Source organism: Parasteatoda tepidariorum, chromosome 6, assembly GCF_043381705.1.
Source record: "Parasteatoda tepidariorum isolate YZ-2023 chromosome 6, CAS_Ptep_4.0, whole genome shotgun sequence".
In the NCBI taxonomy this organism is placed as follows: Eukaryota; Metazoa; Arthropoda; class Arachnida; order Araneae; family Theridiidae; genus Parasteatoda; species Parasteatoda tepidariorum.
The window spans coordinates 401,586-422,419 of record NC_092209.1 but is presented as its reverse complement, the minus strand read 5'-3'; the positions used below and the strand labels follow the sequence as shown (position 1 = coordinate 422,419).

The 20,834-nt window shown below is 29.8% G+C and overlaps 1 protein-coding gene across 1 annotated transcript in view; it reads left to right on the top strand.

Moving 5' to 3' along the window:
- LOC107442993 (uncharacterized) overlaps positions 1 to 20,834 on the top strand; it is a gene marked incomplete in the record, with an annotated part of 108,149 nt that overhangs the window by 6,507 nt on the left and 80,808 nt on the right. Inside the window, 2 exon segments of the mRNA XM_043054556.2 lie at positions 12,805 to 12,910; positions 17,594 to 17,678. Of these exon segments, the coding sequence (XP_042910490.2) occupies positions 12,805 to 12,910; positions 17,594 to 17,678 (191 nt within the window).

The window sequence follows — 20,834 nt, the reverse complement described above, 5'->3', positions numbered from 1 at the left end:
TAAACATAGTTTATTAAGGTGTCTAAGGTATGATGTAATAACTAATTACTACATTTATAAAGATAAATAATAAATAAATTATTATTATAATTCTTTAAATAAATTTAGCAATTAAATTTGCATTTTGAAATGGAATTGTTATAGGAACTATTCATACAATATTTAACTGAATTTTAGGTGTCCTCTACATCGCAGAACTACTAATTATCCATGTAAAATCATATTTCACACATACTGTTCATTCACTAGAAAATCTATTCCCAGTGATTGAACATGCCTGTTCCTTCACTGGTTAAAAGTTGTTTTTTGTATTTTTAACATAATTTTGATGTATAATATAACTAAAGGCACAAGAAAATTAAAATCTTTCTTCTATTTTCCTTAACTTGAAAAAATCGCTGTGAAGGAACACTTGTTTATTCATTGATTTTTCATCGTTTGGTAATCCTGTTAATAAACATCCCCTAATCTCTGTACTTGCTTATGTTATGATGCTTAAAATAAATAAAACGTAACTTCAATAACCATATTTTGAATTCTCTTTTTCGTAATGAGAAAAAAAACCATTATTATATACAATTAATTGTACTTTAAACGGATAACTACAAACACTGACCTTATAATTTTGTCAAAGAAACAAGGCGTTGAACAGATACTAACAAATTCAAAACTTTTTCCAGAGAAGACTCAAAGACTAGGTAACTCAATGCATTGTTAGATGACTTCCTATTGTTAGGTAGTAAGCTACTGTTACCAATCAATCTAAATTGAAACGTTTAAAATCTTATTTCTAAGAAATATCTATGAAATGTTCCTTCACTTGGGATGTGTTCCCTCACTGGTTGGTTTACCCTATATCGTCTTAATCTTGAAGGAAATTTCAAGAAGTGTTTCGCAAGTGTTTCACAGAACTATTTTGCCAACTATTTAATTAAATTTTAGCATTTTTAAAAATCTTGTTATTTACCCTTTTATGTTTATTATTTATTCTTTAATATACTAATCAATTTTTTTAGTACTTTAATTTAGGTTTTCCTTAAAGTAAAGTTCCTTTTTAAATTATAGTCAAGTTTTTTTTAAAAGAATCATTGTCTGCTAGCTAAGAATAAAACCTTGTTAAGAAATTAGAAACATTCCGCTGTTTAAAATTATTTAATGCAAAACACCTGATTATTTACTAAACATACTATTTTTTTCGAAAAAAGAATATAAATAATTGATTGTCTTTTTTGTTGTTGTCTTGTTTTTTTGTTTCTTGTGACTTCAACATAGATTATCTTAAATAGTGTTGATGTTTTATAAGTCACTACAAAGAGTATAAAGATACCGAACATAAAAAGCTGTCGAATACGCAGCCAACATTTTTAAGCGTCTTAAAATATCTGAGTATCTTAAATGTCGTCCTAACATCTTTAAGTTGTGAAATTAAATTTTTAATTATCTGACCACGTGTGATTCACTAATTATTTCATTATATCTTTTACTCTTTCTTTATGATGCCATCTTTTACTCTTTCTTTATGATACCAAGTAGATTTTTTTCCTGATAATATACTAAACTATTTTGTTTAATATTTTACTTTAGCACGATTCCCAAGATATTATTGTAGTATAATTTGTTATCAGGAAAATGCCTTATTTTGTTAAGCAGGAAATACTAAAAATTGAAATTTGTAAGAAGATTTCCGATCTTATTTCTTTAATAATAAAGAAATAAAAAAAACGTGGCAAGAAGGCTAACATACTTTTTACAGAAACTGTGAAAACCAATTTTTCCTATATTTCGTCAAAAGGGGATAAGAATGATATTGCTCCAAGGGACCTACTCAATAATTTCGCTATTTCCAGAATGAAATCTGTTTGATCGAAGCATATTATTCCTTGAAAATTAAAACGAGGAAAAAATTATCTTTTTTATTTTATTATTATTATTTATCTAAGCTCATTCCATTTATTTAATGATAGCGGTATTAAGGTTAAGAATATGCGATGGAAGCCCCGTTTACTATTATACTATAAATGCATTAGATCATGTAGCCTGAATAATTTATTTTAAGCAAATTATTTAATAATTTTAAGCAAATAGGGGTGTAAAATATATGTAGAATAAACTTTGGAATCGATATATAAAAAATACCTTTTCAAACAACTTCAAGAAGGCGGAAACGCTAACTTGTTTGAAATAGTTGTCCTTGTAACTATTTAATTTCAATTCCTGGTGCTAGGGGACATTCCATTTTCACATTCGACTTTTGAAATTTCAATTGTAAATGGAATTTTTTTATGTCCTTAAATTAAAATGCAGCAAAACAAAAAATTGTACTGCATTCAGTTTTTTACAAAGTAGTGAATTTTTAATTTTCTCAATCTAAGAACCTGTGCCTATAACTTATGTAAAACTTATTATAGTATCGAGGGAAATAATTTAATATGTTGTGTAACTAAATGGATAATCCCAAGAAACTTCATTGATTTAAAAAAATAATAGATGATAATAAAAATAGACATGTTTTGAGCGTCCAATTATAAAAGTCACAAGTTATTCAAGCCTGACAAGTCTTGAGAATGGGCGATTATACATGAACGCTCAAAACGTGTCGACTTCCCTCTTCATATGTTTTGAAGCCAGTTGAGTTTTTATCGTCAAGGTCTTGATCATTATTTTGATAAGGATTTTACACTCGTTAAAGTAAACATACGCATTTTAATTTCATGTCGTCTTTAAAAACGTATGAGTATCAATATTGTAAAAGTTATATTTAACTTAAAAAATAAAATTTTGAGTTAATAAAATTAAATATTTTATCTTTTAAGTTTTTGTGCCCCCATTTCAGTATTTTAAGGATCTTACGAGCTCTGTTTAAAAAGAGAGTATAAGATATATATAAGAAAACAAAAATAATCATAGTAGCAGTATTTGGTGGTAAATGCAGCTTATCGTAATTGAAGAATATGCTGTGCGACATTTTATGGTCAATTTGCGAACGTAAGTTTCAGAATGTATCGAAACATGAGATGCTATTTGCTAATCATTTTTATACAAAGAAAACCATGTAACCTAGTAGAATGAAGCAATTTTCTAAACAATGAATCATACAATATGCAACATATTATTTCAATATCTTATTCTTAAAAATAACATTTCAATGTTTTTAAAATGCCACTAAACATTCAGCAATTCCTCGAGTTATAGAAAAAAGAAATATCGTAAATTATAGAAAACCTTGAGAATGTGCATTAGAATTACTATACAATCTACATTTTATTTTTCAAGCACTTTTTTTTTCTTCAAACTTTCTTGCCTAGAAGACTCGATTAAAGCTGTAAAAATGATTATCCCTAAAATTTTGTATATAGCTATAATAAGTTATGTTAATTTGATTTTAGTATGAAATCCTCGAATAAATATAGCAAAAACAACATAATCTAAATAATATCAGATAAAAAGTTACAAATCGATTCAAATTTTCTTTTTAAGGGAGATTATAATAAAAAACTTTTTGTTTTTTGGACAGAAATCAGCTTAAAAATTGTTTATTGCCTAGAAACTTCGAGATATCTTCTATTAACAATTGATTGAATCTCTCCGAGCAATCACAAAAAATTATTTCAATTTTTTTACAGTCAGAGCTTGGTTGCCTAGCAACGTAGTAAAATTAAGCATTTCTCTTTTGAATTTGTCAATGGGTTATCTTAAGATATTTATTTGCGCAGGCGACTTTTTTGGTGGTTGTCTGGACTATCGCCAAATATGTAAACCTTNTCAAATTTTCTTTATAAATAATAAAAAACTTTTTGCTTTTTGGACAGAAATCAGTTTAAAAATTGTTTATTGCCTAGAAACTTCGAGATATTTTTTATTAACAATTAATTTAACCTCTCCGAGCAATCACAAAAAATTATTTCAATTTTTGTACAGTCAGAGCTTGGTTGCCTAGCAACCTAGCAAAATTAAGCATTTCTCTTTTGAATTTGTCAATGGGTTATCTTAAGATATTTATTTGCGCAGGCGACTTTTTTGGTGGTTGTCTGGACTATCGCCAAATATGTAAACCTTCGTTGCGATCCAATTTACGACCCAATTTTTTTAAAATTTTGTCTACCCCCCCTAATTCAAGCATCTAGATTCCAAATATGTAAAAAAAAATATATGTTTATTCAGAGAAAGTACGTTTTTGTGTCTGATTTCGTAACTTAATTAATAGTTAGCACTAATTAATTAGCATATGGATTAATTAGGTGACCCCCAGGAACCATAAGATTGACACTTAGTTCGTGAAAATCCGATCATTAGAACGAAAGTTATTCAGGGTGATATCTTTTTTTTTTGCGGACAGTACATTCATATAATGTACATATGATGTAATGTACATATGATGTAATATACATATAATGTTCTTATAATGTCCATATGTGTGTACATATATTGTACATATGTGCATACATATATGGGACATAAATCTTTCGTACAAATTTTACATGTGTACATCCATGTTATCCCAATATATGCAATATGTACAATGTATATATGTCCAACAAATGTATCCTCTCATGTACAATACACGTATGTTCTGTGTATGCATATACATGTGTTCTATGTATGAATGATTGTACATACATTGTACATGCGTACACACATTATGTACAATGTATTTATGTCTAAATATATGTGCAATGCAATAAATAAAATGTATATAAGTAACTGATTACGACTCAAGCAAGCTAAATGACAAAATCAAACGGGGGCGTTGTTGTATGAGACGAATTCCTGCGATTTCCATAAGAACAATCATTCAGTTGCTCTGGAAATGTCTTCAGGGTAGCATTGCATCGTTCCTTCTTTATTGTGGCTTATTAAATGAAAAAAAAAAGAAAAATGTTTTATATTTTTTCTTATGCAAGCGAAAACAAAATGGATCTCTCTCTTTTTTTTTTTTAGAGAAGGAACATCCACAACACATCGGAAAATTATTTGTAAATGACCAGAAAAAAAAATCTTCTTATTAGAGTTAAAACCTAATGCCTGAGAAATAGTTTTACTAAATTTAATGATATAACATGAAAGCCCTATTTAAACTTTACATTCCATGGTTTTAAGAATTATATTACTTCAAACATTAAAATATGCAGAAACTATACATAAGCTCATACTTTTATACAATTTAATTTTGCAAAAAAAGTTTTTAGACTTAAAATTTTTTGAATTTTTTCAAAAAATTTTAAGTTTTAATAAAAGTGATTATTAAGAAACTAAAAAACTTAAAATAAAGAATGCTTGCGAAACAAAAAAAACGATTCTAAAAATTCCTCCCATTTAAATAAAAAACTTTCATGTTTCTTTTTGCTAGTTTTTTTATCATTAATTGGACATAGAAAACCATTCTATTCGCGATCGCAACGAACTGCAGGGGGCATTGCTGTATGAGACGAAAACCTGCGGTTTCTATATGAACAATCATTCAGTTACTCTGGAGACGTCTTTAATGTAGCTTGTAGCATTGTAACGTTCCTCTTTATTGTGATTTATTAAATTAAAAAAAGAAAAATGTTTGATATTCTTTCTTATGCAAGCAAAGACAAAATGGTATCTCTTTTTTTTTCTTTTGTAGAGAAGGAGCATCCAAAACACATAGGAAAAATATTTGTAAATAAACAGAAAAAAAATTGTATCTTTTTATTAGAGTTAAAACCTAATGCCTGAGAAATAGTTTTACTAAATTAAATGATGTAACATGAAAGGCTTATTTAAACGTTACATTCCATAGCTTTAAGAATTACATTACTTCATTAAAATAAGCAAAAAGTATACATAAGCCTCATAATTTTATATAATTTAATTTTGTAAAAAAAGTTTTTTGACAACAATTTTTATCAAAAAATTTTAAGTTTCAATAAAAATCATTATTTAGAAACTAAGANAAAAAAAAAAAAAAAAAAAAAAAAAAAAAAAAAAAAAAAAAAAAAAAAAAAAAAAAAAAAAAAAAACAATTCTAAAAATTCCTCACATTAAGATAAAAAACTTTCATGTTTCTTGTTTTTCATAATCGGACGTAGAAAGCCATTCTATAGAAAATTATCATCAAATAAGAAAAAAATTTATTGACACATAAATTTTTTATTTTATAAATAGTAACACTTACCTGCTTTATAAATCCGCAGAATCCGCATTCTTTCAAAGCTTAAAAATACTCACCAGGAAAACGATAAAAATTTATTAATAATCAGCCCAAATGATACTATATCAAGTAATTCGGATGATTCTTTATAGTTGTTTTCCAAATTATACAGATACAGAAATATATACTATGCTGTAAGGAAGAAGAATATTCTATAACTAGAACAGTTCTGCATGTTCTGAATTCACATTTATCCATTGGAATGAAGAAAACAATGTTGTCTTCTCTTTAATTTGTAATGAATTGAAGACAGAAAAAATGTATTTTACCTTAATACACACATTTGTAACAGCATGCGATCCTGAAATCGGAAGTTATCAGTTGCAAGTTTGTTGATAATAGAAGTTAAAAATTATTGTAGACTTTTTCTTCAAATGTTTAGCGTGTTCTGTTTCTGAAAGATTTACCAATGTTCTGGAGAGTTTTTTCAAGTTCTTCGGCCTTTTCTTTAGGGAAATTTTGCTTCCTATTTGCTGCATAGAAAATGGCGTATCACTCTGCCAATGATTCTGATGGAACTAAATAAAAACTCTATAAATAAATGCCTGATATTTTCAGGCTCTCGCTACAGGGTGTACTCATCGCGAATAGAAAATTACCATCAAAAAAAATTACAAGTAAAATTTTTTATTATAAAAAATGTAACACTTACCTGTTTTATAAATCCGGAGAAGTCCAAAATGATATATTCTTCATTTGAAAACTTTATTCTCAAATAATATATACATAGGTTATCCCTTCATTATTTTAATGTGACATAGGGTAAACCAACCATTGAAGGAACACTACCCAGTGAAGGAACATTTCATATATATTGATTAAAAATAAGAATTTGAAAGTTTTTCTTTAGATTGATTGGTAACAATAGCTTACTGCCAAACAATAGGAAGTCATCTAGCGATGTTTTGCATTACCTGGTCAAATAGACTTCTCTGGAAAAATGTTTGAATTTGTTATTATCTCTGCAACAACTTTTTTCTTTGAAAAAATTTTAAGGTGAGTGTTTGCATGTATACGTTTGAAGTGGAATTAATTGCATGCAATAGTTTTATTTTTCTCACTGTGAAAAAGAGAATTCAAAATATAGTTATTGAAATTACATTTCATTTTTTTTAAAGCATCATAGCATAGTAAAGTACTGAGATAAGGGGGTGTTTATTCACTGGATCACCAAACTATGAAAAACCAGTGAAGGAACAAGTGCTCCTAAGTTAATGATTTTTTTCTAAGTTAATAAAAATAAAAGATAAACTTTGATTTTCTTGTACCTTTAGTGATGTTCCGCATCAAAAGTATGTTAAAAATACGAAAAACAACTTCTAACCAGTGAGGGAACAGGCATGTTCCTTTACTGGGCATAGATTTCCCAGTGAATGAACAGTATGTGTTAATATGTTGACACTTTAATTTTCAATTCATGATTACAAAAAAAAGTTAACATTTTCCAAGTATTTATATGTTATAATTTCAAGAATAGGCTTGTTTTTAAATATTTGTATGGCTTATAAATTCATAAAGAGCATTAAAAAATAACCAAAATTAAGTGTTCCTTTACTGGGTGTTCATTCACTGGTAAGAGCTGTTCCTTCACTGGGTCTTCGTACTACTAGTTATTTGAACCTCCAAAACTTTAAAACAATATTATGTAAGTTTTCTACAATTTTTGTTACATAATTGCAATTACTAACAAATATGTTGACACTGTCATTTAACTAAAAGTACAAATTTTGAAATTATTATGATTTTTTACAAGGCAAGCGAAGCTTAAGTGTTCCTTCACTGGTTAGTTTACCCTACTACACAATAAAATTTTATAATTGCAAGATCTCGATATGAATTTCAATATATAACTTAAAAGCAGAATAACTGAATTCTAGTTGAAATTTATCATTCAAAATTAAAAAAATACTTACCAAGAAAACGATAAAAATTTAATAATAATCAACATGAATAATATTATTTCAAGTAATTCGGCTCATTCTTTATTGTTGTTTTCCGAATTATATAGATTCAGAAATATATACTATTCGAAAACTATTACAGTTCTGTACGTTCTGAAATGGACAATTGCAGCGCATCATAATTTTATTTTATTTTCATATCTAACTTATTGGAAATTCTCTCCTGAAACCGAAAATCTGATTGTTCTTTTCGGCAAATGTTAACTTATTTAGTTATTGAACATTTAAATTGCTCCAAAAGGCCCCCGTAAGTGATGCAATCGAAAACGATCCCTGATTGGTTATGATGTCACATGTGCTGAATAGAAATGTGCCGTCTCCATCCGCTAAGGCTATTTCAATGCTCTTTTAGTTTTGATACCACGTATATCGTATGAACATCCTTTGTAAATTATTAGTAAAAATTTTGTGAATTAAATTTACGTTTTGAGAATGTGAACAAAATGAAAGAAAGATTTTAAAACTTCAAACGTTGTTATTTATCACTGAAATATCTGAAGAAATGATTATGCAGCTCTTTACAGCGAATCAACATTTCTTTTCGGTTGAAATCAGTGGTGTTTAAGTTCATAGAAAATAATATTTTATTTCACTAACTTTTAAATTAAAATAATGCTCCCTTACAGCCTAAGTACTTAATTAAAATAAGTCGCAGATTGGATAGAAATAGTATACATTTAGATATAGGATGGATGATTTTATAATTCGTTATTGCATTAAAATAAATCAGTATTTTCATAAATCTAGTTCATTGAAAAATATCAGTCCATCATCGTTACAATCTGTGTGCTAATGTTCAAGAATTCAAATAATGTAATTTAATGTTGCTTCTTTTATTTATTACTGGAGTTGAAGGATTTTCTTTTTAAGTGAATATTTACGAATGCAAATTATGTCATCTTTTTTTTTACTATGTATTAAATATTTAAATACACATTAACGCTTACATTTATTATTTCCACATCTAATTAACTCATTTATCTACAAAATTTCAGCGAATATCATTAAGCTAGAAGTTTTTGCTTCACTAAAGCTAAACAACAATAATAAAAAATTAACTTATACAAAATGGAAAGAAATTCTAATGCACATTCTTAACTATTTATTAAATAATTAAAAAATAAATAGTAATGTTGATATTTTTTTTTCAATATTTTTATTCTTTGAGTGAATAGGAACATTGCTATGGCGAAAAATTATTTTTTATATGCATTTATAAAATTTAATTCCTGTTTCTGTAATAAAGAGCTAAGTAAATGCATATGCTTGATTTCAAATACACTTATAACATAGATTAAGGCAATTAAAATAAAGTTAATAAAATCTACTGGAATATATAATTTTTTTTCTTTTAACTTTAAATTTTTTTGTTGAAAGAATAGTTCGAAGTTTTGCTGGGATCACAAGTTTTTTAAAAGGCTATTGCCATGCTGAAGACAATTGCATGCCTTGAATTTACGCTAGAATAAATAAATAAAAATTATCCATAACTTAAGCTTTCCTACATTTTAAAATCTAAAACTATTTATTCTACATAAAAAATTGATCCAACATTTCTTTCACTTAAGATGAAAATAAGTCTTCGAAATGAATTTGAAGTATACATTAAAATTAAGATTAATATGGTTAAATAAAAAAAAAAGAAGTAATTTTGTATTTATAACGCATTATTTAATAAGCAATAGCACACACTTTTTTTATTGAACTAAAAAATCTTAAATATTCAGAGCTGGAAAATTTCTTCAACTATTAACAATACTTCACAGTGGGAACCATTGAAATTTAACATTGTAAAAATACGTTATATTAAACCCACATTTTTATTAAGTGATATTAGGGCTCAATTTTTTATACAGATAGTTATTGGCCATTTAAAATAGTTGGATTTAATTACGAAAATTCAAGCGAAAGCAAGAAGGTATTGGCTTTCAGAACACAGCGATTGTAATGAACGGCAGATGGACACATGTGACGTCAGTTCGTGAATAATCACGTTACTCCCCGTTTCAGGTGAAAACGAAAGTAAGCTTCTTCTGATTAAAAATAACTAAACAAATAGCTTTCTTAGGAAAGTAATAAACTGTTTTCTGGGAGTTATGAGGGATTCTGAATGCATTAAAATTTTTAAAAAAATTTACTGTAATTGTTCATCATATTTATCAATTGGAATAAAGTGAGAAATGTTGACTTTACTTTTATTTGTAATGAAATGAAGACAAGAAAAAAGAAACAGGATTTTACCGTAATACACACATCTGTAGCAGTGCAGTATGGAAGTTATCGGTTGCAAGTTTATTGATAATAGAAAGGTAAAAATTAATGAGAAGTTTTTTCAAATGTTTGGCACGTTCTGTTTCTGAAAGATTTACCAATGTACTGGGTTGTTTTTTCAAGTACTTCTGCCTTTCCTTTAGGGAAATTTTGCTTCTTATTTGCCACTAAGAAAATGGCGTCCGACTTTGCCAATGATTATGATAGAACTAAATGCCTAATATTTTCAGGCTCCGCTAGAGGGCGTACTCAAGCGTTGCGATCGCGAATTGTTTTATATCATTTTAAAATTTGTTTGAATAAAATATAATTTTGAGGTATTTTCTTAAAATGCTAGACGCTACGAATTTATTTTTTTAAAACATAATGCATTATTCATAGAAACTTTTAGATAGCAAAAAAAAATGGTTAACTTTATATGTGGAAATAATACTTAGGAATTTAAATTAGATTATTGTTTGCTTTCCAAAAAAATAAGAGAATGAGTTTTATGTATCTTAGAATAAATTTTGAAAGGAACTTTAATAACTTTACTGTTATGAATTTTCTAATACATGCACAGTGTATGTGTACATTGTAAATACGTATATTTGAATGTACGCACGTATTTATACGTTACATGTAATTACGTACATGTATACGTTGTAGTATACATGTACGTATACATGTATACGTACATGTATATGTACATTGTGCATCTAACCATTTTTAGTACATCCATACATTACATGTGCAGATGTATTATCTAAGTACATATGCTGCGTGTACAAACCATATATCTATGTACATGTAATTGATGATTGTACACGCATGCACCTTATTTACGCAATTGTGTACATATAGTGTATCTAATAAACAAAATTCTTACATCATATTGTGCGTAAATACATACAATGTATTTATATACGTACATTGTATATACGTGCTATTATCGCAAAATTATACAATGTACGTACTTACGCTCACAAATGCATGCATGCGTATGAGCATTATTTTTACGTACGTTCATACATATATTGTCTATGTATACGAACATACGAAACATTGCATTTGCATACAGATTAACATACATGCGTACAATTATCATAAAAGCATAATTATGAGTACTAAGCATATACGTATTGCATTAAGTATATTACAATATAATTATGTATATTGTACGTACAAACAACGTTTTTGCATACATAGTATATGTATATATAGGAATCACAAATTGTACGTAAATGCTTGCTTACATTCTATGTACATAAAAATATGTATCCCCATACATACTTACATAATGTATTTGCATTTAGTATGCAATTGTAATAACTTGTAATTGTATAGTTTGATAACAAGCAATCACAATTACTTGTAATCAAGATTACATGTAGTCATGATTGCATGTAATCATATATTTTGATTGCTTGTAATCATAATTACCCGTAATCGTTCTTGTTGTGATTACTTGTAATTGCAATTACTTGGAATCATGATTACAATTGCAATCAAAATTTTGATTACAGCTGTAATAAGGATTACAAGTAATTGATTACTGTAATCATGATTACAGCTGTAATCAAAATTTCTGAAAGTTGTAATCACGATCACAAGTAATTGATTACTGTAATCGATTACATTTTTGCCCAACTCTGCATTGAAAGGTCATGGCTGCTTAAGAATGTAACAAACTAACTTCGGACACCACCCAAGATTTTAACCCAATAATAGAGCATTCATGAAATTGACTCGGAATGAAGGTGCATTAAATAACACCTAAAGAAATATTTAAATATTTCAAGATGGAAGATTGGTACAAAATAACAGCAGAAAAAAATATCTGAGCTACCAGAAGTAAATGACTAATCGGTAAGACGTTGTTATCCATGCAAGTTTATTAACTGCAAACAATTATTTTAAATATTTCTGCCAGTGTATGTTGACTTTTGACGGGCATGAGCTTCGCTGATTTTAATTTAAAACAATTTATGCCTCTTTTTTTTGTTTCTTAAAATCATGCTTTTTTTGTTTTTACCATATGAAAGAAAATTTTTGCAGGGAATTAATAAAAATTGTACAAATACATAAAAACTTACTTATAATAATCATTGCATAAACATAAAAATGATGCTTCGCTGACTTTCTTCGGTAACGAATTACTGAAGTAGTATTACAATACCGAATTCCAGTGAAAAATGAGAAGGTTTTGCAACCACTTGCACTTCGATCACAGAAACAAACACTTTCTTGATTCCCTTTAGGAGAAAAACTCCTTTTTGCTAATATTTTTTTCTCTGAATTTCTTCAAACATGTATTAAAATATTTTCATTAGAGATATTTAAGAAGTGCTTTTAAAATGGTGCAAAATATTTGTTACTAAAACAGAAGAGGTAAACCAGAGAATGTGTTTTTAACAGGTGGAGGAAGAACAGCATTTTCGATACGTCAGTGAATCCTCACTCTGGGACTCGATGGGAGGAAAGATATTCACAGAGGCAGACATCCTTCTCCGCTGCCTCGGAGGTAAATATTCTTTTTATTAAGTTTTTTCGTCTATTTATCTTATCTAGTTTGCTAAATAATTCATTCATATATTCTTGTCACTCAATTCATTCCTCCTTCCATTCTCTTCATTAGGCATTCAACCTTTCATTCTCATTCAGTCATGTCACGCATATACTCATTCATTTACTTGAGAGGGGAACATGAATTTCGTTGGGATTAAAGGGAATTATTAATTTATAAACTAGACACTGAAAAAAAAAGAATCTTTTGTAGTCATGACGAAAATTCCATACTATTCGGAAGGCATGCCAAAGCAAAATCATGGAATATTAACGAACTAATGAAGCGTTCTCTTAATATTTTAAGTTTTCAAGTTCGAGATGCTAGCTTAGCACATTTTTCGCTCTGTTCAAATTATTGCAAAACTATACGAAACTGTCAGTAAATTAAGCTTAAAACTAAGATTTTTTTTTGTGTGTTGAATAGCAGTTTGACTTTCAAATAATATGGCAGTCACATACTTTCATGTAAAAATGGAAGTGCAGAAGGATTCAGTGGTAGCAAACTTTCAGGTGAAGTACATTTATTTGGGTTGGAAACGATGGATAATCGCAACGAATTGTATGGTTGGAAACACTTTCTTGTCACAAGAGCAAAACATAAAAATGGGAGGACACAAACATGTGCATTATTTTTAGTGCAGTAAAATTAAGCTAACAATAAAAAAGACAACGGTCGTCATCAAAGAAGGTGTTCGTAATTATGTCACACGAAAGATGATAATGTTTTCTAATGTACTGGACTTACCCGAACTTGTTGCAGCTGTCACGCAACAAGTTCTTTAGCACTGTTGAAGAAGAAGCAAGTGAAGTCCGCTGCAATTGAGTGCATAACTAACCGTCCTTCTTGATTCAAAACTTGTTGAATCCATCCTAACCATGATTTGGGGACAAACCAGCGGAGTGTTCCCAATTTTTTAATGAATACATATATATTTCTGGAAAATATTCTTTATATCTGCAACAAAGATGTCTTTCTTTCAAAATGGATGACTAATTTCAGGTGCATAATCAACACACTTGATAATATTACTGAGCAGTTTTGATATTCTACGTTTGCTTCGCATATGTAAAATGAATAAGTGAATGATTTGATTATTAAAATATGTTAATTGTTTGCTGAAATCATTTTAAGATGAGTATTCGCGGTGGAAAACCGGTTCTGTGCTTAGAGCCTTCCCCCTCCTTTCTACCTCCTATAATAATTTCCGCACTTAGAGTATCAAAAATGTATTTTATAATTTCTATGATGCTTACAATAAGCACTGTGTTAAACGCAGTTTTGAATTCCATATGGTTTCCAAGCGTAGAATATTTTAGTTGGTTGAAATAGTAAATTAAGACAAATTTTAAATACTTGCTACTTTTATGGCTATCCTTACGCTATTAGTTAAGACATGCCTATAGAGTTGTCATAACTAAAAGCTCTGCTATGCGTCACCTGTAGCCCATGTTGATCGCCAATAGAGCTTTCATGAGTTAGTTTTCAGTGCATTTTTGGTTTATGCTTGTTTTCCTTGTAAAAAGTATTATCTAGTTAAAAAAAAGCATTTGTATTTCTGATTTCTTTTTTTTTCTTCAATTTTTTTTAAATAATTCATTGCATTTAAAATCGATGAAAAGTTTTCGGAGAAATTTAAGGACATGCGCTAAAATATGAGGAATTCTGTTTTAAAAGAATTTGAAAGTTTCTGAGCACAATTATTAAAAAATTCGAGAAAGGACCACAAGATTTTAGAACATCTTGTATTGCATTCAGGGGGAGTATTCTGAGGAAGAAAGGATTGCTGCAAATAAACTTGTTTTCTTCCGCTGTCCTTCCTTTTCGTGTCATGCCAACTGACTATTCATTTCCCATTGCTTAAATGTTTACAAACACTATATACTGATTTATCCCGTATTATTAACGTGTTTCGGAGTTACCTACATTTAGATACCTATATTTTAGTTAAAGAGAAAGCGCACGACTGTACTTAAATGACAATTCATAGGTAATTATTGAGTGGACGTTGGGCACCTGAGACTTCCGAAAAACTGCTAAAATTTTTCTTGATCATCATAAAAGTCTAGGAAACTTTTTGCATACATGACGAATATTATGTAAATGGTAGTGATTGCGAAATGAGGAAAGCTTCAAATTGCTTCGAGAAGTAATTTGCTACCTCTTGAATATTTTGAGTGGATTGGGAGCCCCTTTATTTCAACACAGTATTACTATGCTACCAGCAACTTTGCCAAAATTTTAGAGAATTTTTTCTGTATATTTAAAGTGGTAGCAATTTTTTACTTAAGTATTCGATTCTTGTTTTCATAAGAGTAATTAACAAATATTGTGATCATCACTATTCATTATTACAGTGAAAATACAAAATATTTCGTGAAATATCTTTCTATATTACAAAAATCATATGCGACGCCGCTGTTTTGGGTATTTACATTGCATTTTGCTTTGCAGCGCTAAAACTACCGTGATGCCAACTGTTGGGACAAAATGTCTTAAGAAACGGTAGGGAACTAGAAAGTAAATTTTACATTCTTTCGGTTAATTTTGCCAACTTCTTAAAAGTTTTATAGAAGACTATGAACTACTTAGAAGAAGTCATATAAATTAAATTTACTAAACCTAGAATCACAGATTACGAAAATATTTATCCAGAGCAAGCTGGCATCTCTGAAACTGAGTAGAAAATTGTACAGGAATTAAGATGGAATGACAATTGGTTCTAGAAAAGGAGAACATGTAGTAAGAAATTACCGTGCAGGCCTTATCTGCAGATTGGAAAAATGCACTTACAGATTTGAAATTTAACGAGTTGAAAGGGCCATTTTTATTCATAAACTTTTTCCATAAGAGTTTTTTTTTAAATTAAAATTTGTTTGATAGTAACTTTAGTTTTAAGTGCTTTTTGTCACTTTTTTTACCTCACTTCTTGTGCTTTAAATAATGACTATTTATAGTTGTGAGAAAAATTGATCACCCTTCTCAAGATCTTTATTTAATAAGCTTTTATATGCCAAAAGTAAGAGAGAAGGAGAGAGAGATTTACCAGCTTTTTAGATTTATATCTTAAAATTCATATAAAAATATGTAATTTTTCAAAACATAAAAACTTAATTCTAGAGAGATGAAAACGATTTCTTATTTCAACTGTCTTATAACGTTAACGAGTAAAATTACTTTTTTCTGTGTAACAATATTCTGTAATCCTTAGATTAAATATTTTATTTCAAGTGCTATTGATCATTTTCCAAATACAGGTAATCGTTCATTTCATTACGATTAACAAATTAAAAAAACGCTCTTTCACAAAATTACAAACACTGTATAACTCATTGGTAAAATGTCTTTTTCTTTTCGTGGTAAATATGAAATTACAAGGGAAAAAATAAATGATGAATGGTAAGCCATTATGGTTGTTAATGAGTGGTCAATAACTGTGGGATTGATATAATTATTGTAATAAAGGAATAATTATATTGGAATGAAATATATTTTTTTCCAGTGATGAGATAAATGTAGTGTGAGTGCTCATTCGTTCGCCATTTAAATGGAAAGACGTCTAGAAAGTCATTTATTCATTTCCTATGAGTATTGAATGACTGTGGGCCATGTTAAGTGATCGTGTCATCCTTATCTCGCATGATAATGCCAGATCCTAGAGAGCACGCAAAACTCAATCATTGCCGCAATCATAACTCTTCGCATGATGACTAAATGACATCACACTCAATCATAAAGCAACCCCCATTGCTGTGCAAACAGCTGCCGTTAAATGGGCCAGCAGACGTTGAACAAATTAGCTTTCGATGCATGGTGCTTTTTAATTCAAGTTTAAATTTTCAGGCGCTTGTTAAAAAATATCATTTTATTTGACTGTAATAATTTTGTTTTTGGAGGATCCATCTCTTTCATTAAAAGTAAACATAATAATGACGCATAAATTTAAGCGTTAGTAAAGTTAAACGATAGCTTGTGCTTTCAAATGTTAATTCAATAGTTAATTCAATGCTTGAATTCAAAACCCTTTTCACTGTCGGGATGATATAATTGCATAATTTTCTAGCGACGTGAAAAGTATCTCTTATGATAAAAGCTGTAAGATGTGGCTCGCAAACAAAGTGGATATTTTTCATTGTTAACTTCCACTCCTGTATAAAAATTCAATTATTTCAAAAAAGTCATTTGTTCCTGAATGGGGACGATAAGTAAATTCGTTCAAAATTTTTAAATGTTTTACCGTTTTAAAATCGGTGAATAGTGTTTTTAATGCTTGTTAATCTCTTGTCTTTGAAAACATTTTTTTACAATAAGGCAATAGGCTTCTTCTTTTCAAAGAGAATAAAAAAAATCTTCTATAAAAATTCGGGGAAATTTCGAAATTTGATCTTTATATTACCTTTGAATGAAACGAAGAATAAATATTTTTACAGGTTTGAGGATCGCATGAGTAAAACACGCAAAAGTGAGTAAAATTTACGATGAAAGTCACAAGGATATTAAAATTAAACAGAAGCTAAAACAATTGAAAATTTTTATTATAAGATTTTTTTAAATATAGCTTTTCATGTTGTTGTTTTTTTTTCGTAAAACAGTTAATAAGATTTTGTAGAAATTGAGAAGTGATATTTTTGTTTTCTTCAGCTGATTTGGACGGAAAATATGGATCTGCAGCCCTCAAGTACAACGTCGAAATCTCCAACTTAAAAATGAGCGAAGGAACTCAAAGGTTATTCAACAAAAAAAAAATTATTTCACAACTTTTTATTTAGTCTCTAATTTATTCTATTATGCACTGTGACCAATTTTATAACATATTCAGCTAATGCTAAAAGTTTCTTCTAAACTTAATAACTGTTTACTAACCAATTTTACTTTACACAGTTGTACAGTTAAAGGGGTGTACTACAGAAACAATTTTACATTAGGCATGAAAAACTGTATTCTGTGTGATGCCAAATCCAAAAGGATAAATGACATCTGGTTATTCCCTTTGTTCCCTTATCTAATAACAATGAGAAAACTTTTCTGCCATCAGAAACAGATCGAAATGTAAGTGTGAACACCAGAGTTTCTTAAACCAAAGGAAAAATTTGTTGCATTTATTTATGAAACACTTCGATTTATAAATATTGCAATGCTAAAAGGAGAATATAAATCACCTTTCGGATGAATACGTCATCCATTTTTAATGTAAACATGGTATCAATTCTTCTTCTAACTAAAGCTGTAAACGTTGAAATACGTGAACCACAATAAACTAAATTCTTTAGAAATAAAATGGTTCATTTGTATAATTTTTCTTTTGCCAACCGCATATGCTTATGGCTACAACCTCTTATTACCTTTTCATTCTAACGATTCATGCGTGAATTGTTATTTTATAGACTGAAGTGAACCATCCACTCTAAAATAGTGTGATCGAAATGTTGTAGAGAATTCCCCCCCCCCACAACTGGTGTTGAACATTTTAATACTTTTAAAATTAAATTATCATTATTATTATCAACGAATACCAAAGTCTGTAGGAAATGATCTCTAAGTACCATTTCCCCTCCCCCCTTTTTTTTTAATGTTATTGCTCAATAAACATCTTGAATCATTTATGAATAAAGAAAGAGTGACATTCTTATATGAGATAGTCCTAGGATATGACCAAGAATACCTTTCGCTATATTCAGAACAAGAAGTGTATGGAAATCTCTTCAGTATGCATTCTTAACCTGTTGTAAACTTAGGACATGGGATTCAAAAGGGTTCAATGAATTCATCAATCATGTTTTCGAGTTCGAAAATAGTACTCACTCTTTTTGTGAAATGTTGTAATGGGTGGTTTGTTTTAAAGTGACCATTCTTCTTAATTTTAGTTTTGTTTATACTTTACAGTTGTCTGGACATTTAGCTATAATGGCTGCTTGTAACCGGCCTTAAGATTGAAACAGAAACTTTGAAGGAAGTGTAGTGTTTTTGTAAAAATAATTACAGTATTTATGGGTTATAACGTTTAAATACTTGCTGAAGTTGTGTGGTATTCATGATATAACGACCTCACGTTATATAGTAAAAGTCGCTATAACGAACGCCGACGAATGATTACATGTGGGTCGGCAATGATGCAGTTATATACACTGCTCAAAACAATGAAGGGATATTGAGGTTGTGGGTTGATCTTGCACCTGGAGAATTGTTTGAATACATTATCGACAGATGTAGTAGGCGAGATGAGATAAAAATGACATTTGTTTGGCAGGAAAATGTATTTTATTGAGTATTTGATCACAAATGTGCATATGAGAAAAACAAATAAAAAAAGTTCTTTAAAAAAATATTTTTAGTAAAGGGTATGGTTTCCCCAGACGGCCAGCAACGGTGAACACTTATGAAGCATCGAGTCAATGCGGTTATTAATGAGGGGCTGGGGTATTCTATCCCACTCCTCTAGAACAGCTCTTTCCAGTTCTTGGAGAGTTTGTGGGGGTGGTAAGCGTTCAGCTATTCGTCTGCCTATAGTGTCCCAAACATGCTCGATTGGGTTCATGTCTGGAGAACACGCTGGTCAATCCATTCATATGATTCCTTCCTCTAAAAGAAAATCATTCACCAAGTTAGCATGAAGTGGACTGCAATTTTTGTCCATTAATATGAATCTCCAATTGCTGCAGCGTAAGAGAGTACAATAGGTCTCAGGCTCTCATCCTTACATTGGCGACCAGTCAGAGCTCCATTTCGAATGATAAGGAGATCGGTGCGCCCATCAATGGAGATGCAAGCATGGACCATCTCTCCTCCACCGCCAACTTAATACACTTTCGTGTACGAATGCAGGATTGTTTCTAGTGCCACGTGCCCTCCAGATGAAAATAAGCCTATTATCAGAATGAACATAAAAACGAAACTCATCAGAGAAAAGAATATTGTGACATTCATTTCTCCTTCAGTTCACATGCTCTGTTGTTCACTCCTTGCGGGTGCGACGGTGCCTTGCTGTTAACGTGACACACACCATTGGTTGGCGAGCTTACAGGTCTACAGCGTGAAGGTGTTTTCTGACAGTTTGTGTCGAAACTGTGGTGCCAGTAGCCGAGCGAAGACGTTGTTGAAGAAGAGTGGCATTCATATTTCGGTGTCGCCGAGCCATTAGCAATAAATAACGGTCTTCATTGGGCATTGTTGCAACCCCTGCCGTGATCTTCAACCTGCATTTCCAGTCTCCAAAAAACGGTTCCAGATCCTGGGAAATCACACTTTGTGAAACTCCAAAGGCTTCTGCTACTTCGACTTGTGTTTGCCCCCCTCTAACCGGCCAACAACTCTCCAAGCTTCTGATTCGGTTAAATGACTTCGTTGAGATAAGTTGAAAGCAAAATCAAAGTTGCTGCCGCTGAAGCGTCTTTTTTGACATCAAACTCAATAAACTTTGCGTACTGCGAAGTTTGAAAATAAGATAAATTTGCATCTATGGCTCTCTTCTTCCATTTTATACAAGGAAAAAAAATGCTTATTCTGTTATTTTCTACAAGACTTACAATATCCTTTAATTGTTTTGAGCAGTGCATGTATGATTACCAATGAACAATGAAAATTTATATTATACTATATTATACTAGTGGGCTGCTCCCCCTGTTCGCTAACGCTCGCCAACCCCGAAAATTGCTACGCAATCCTATATGGTTTGCTTCGCAAACCAAGCTCTCTTCGCTCGCTACTAACTTAGGTACATTACAAATGCACAGAATTCTAAGAATTCAAAACAATCATTCAAATCCATATAAAAACTTTTTTTTAAAAAAAATTACATCTTTTTAGTAAATACTAAGTCATTAAAATAAATTTGAATTCAAATAAATGACATGTAATTCGTTAAACCTATTAGAAATGTGCTATA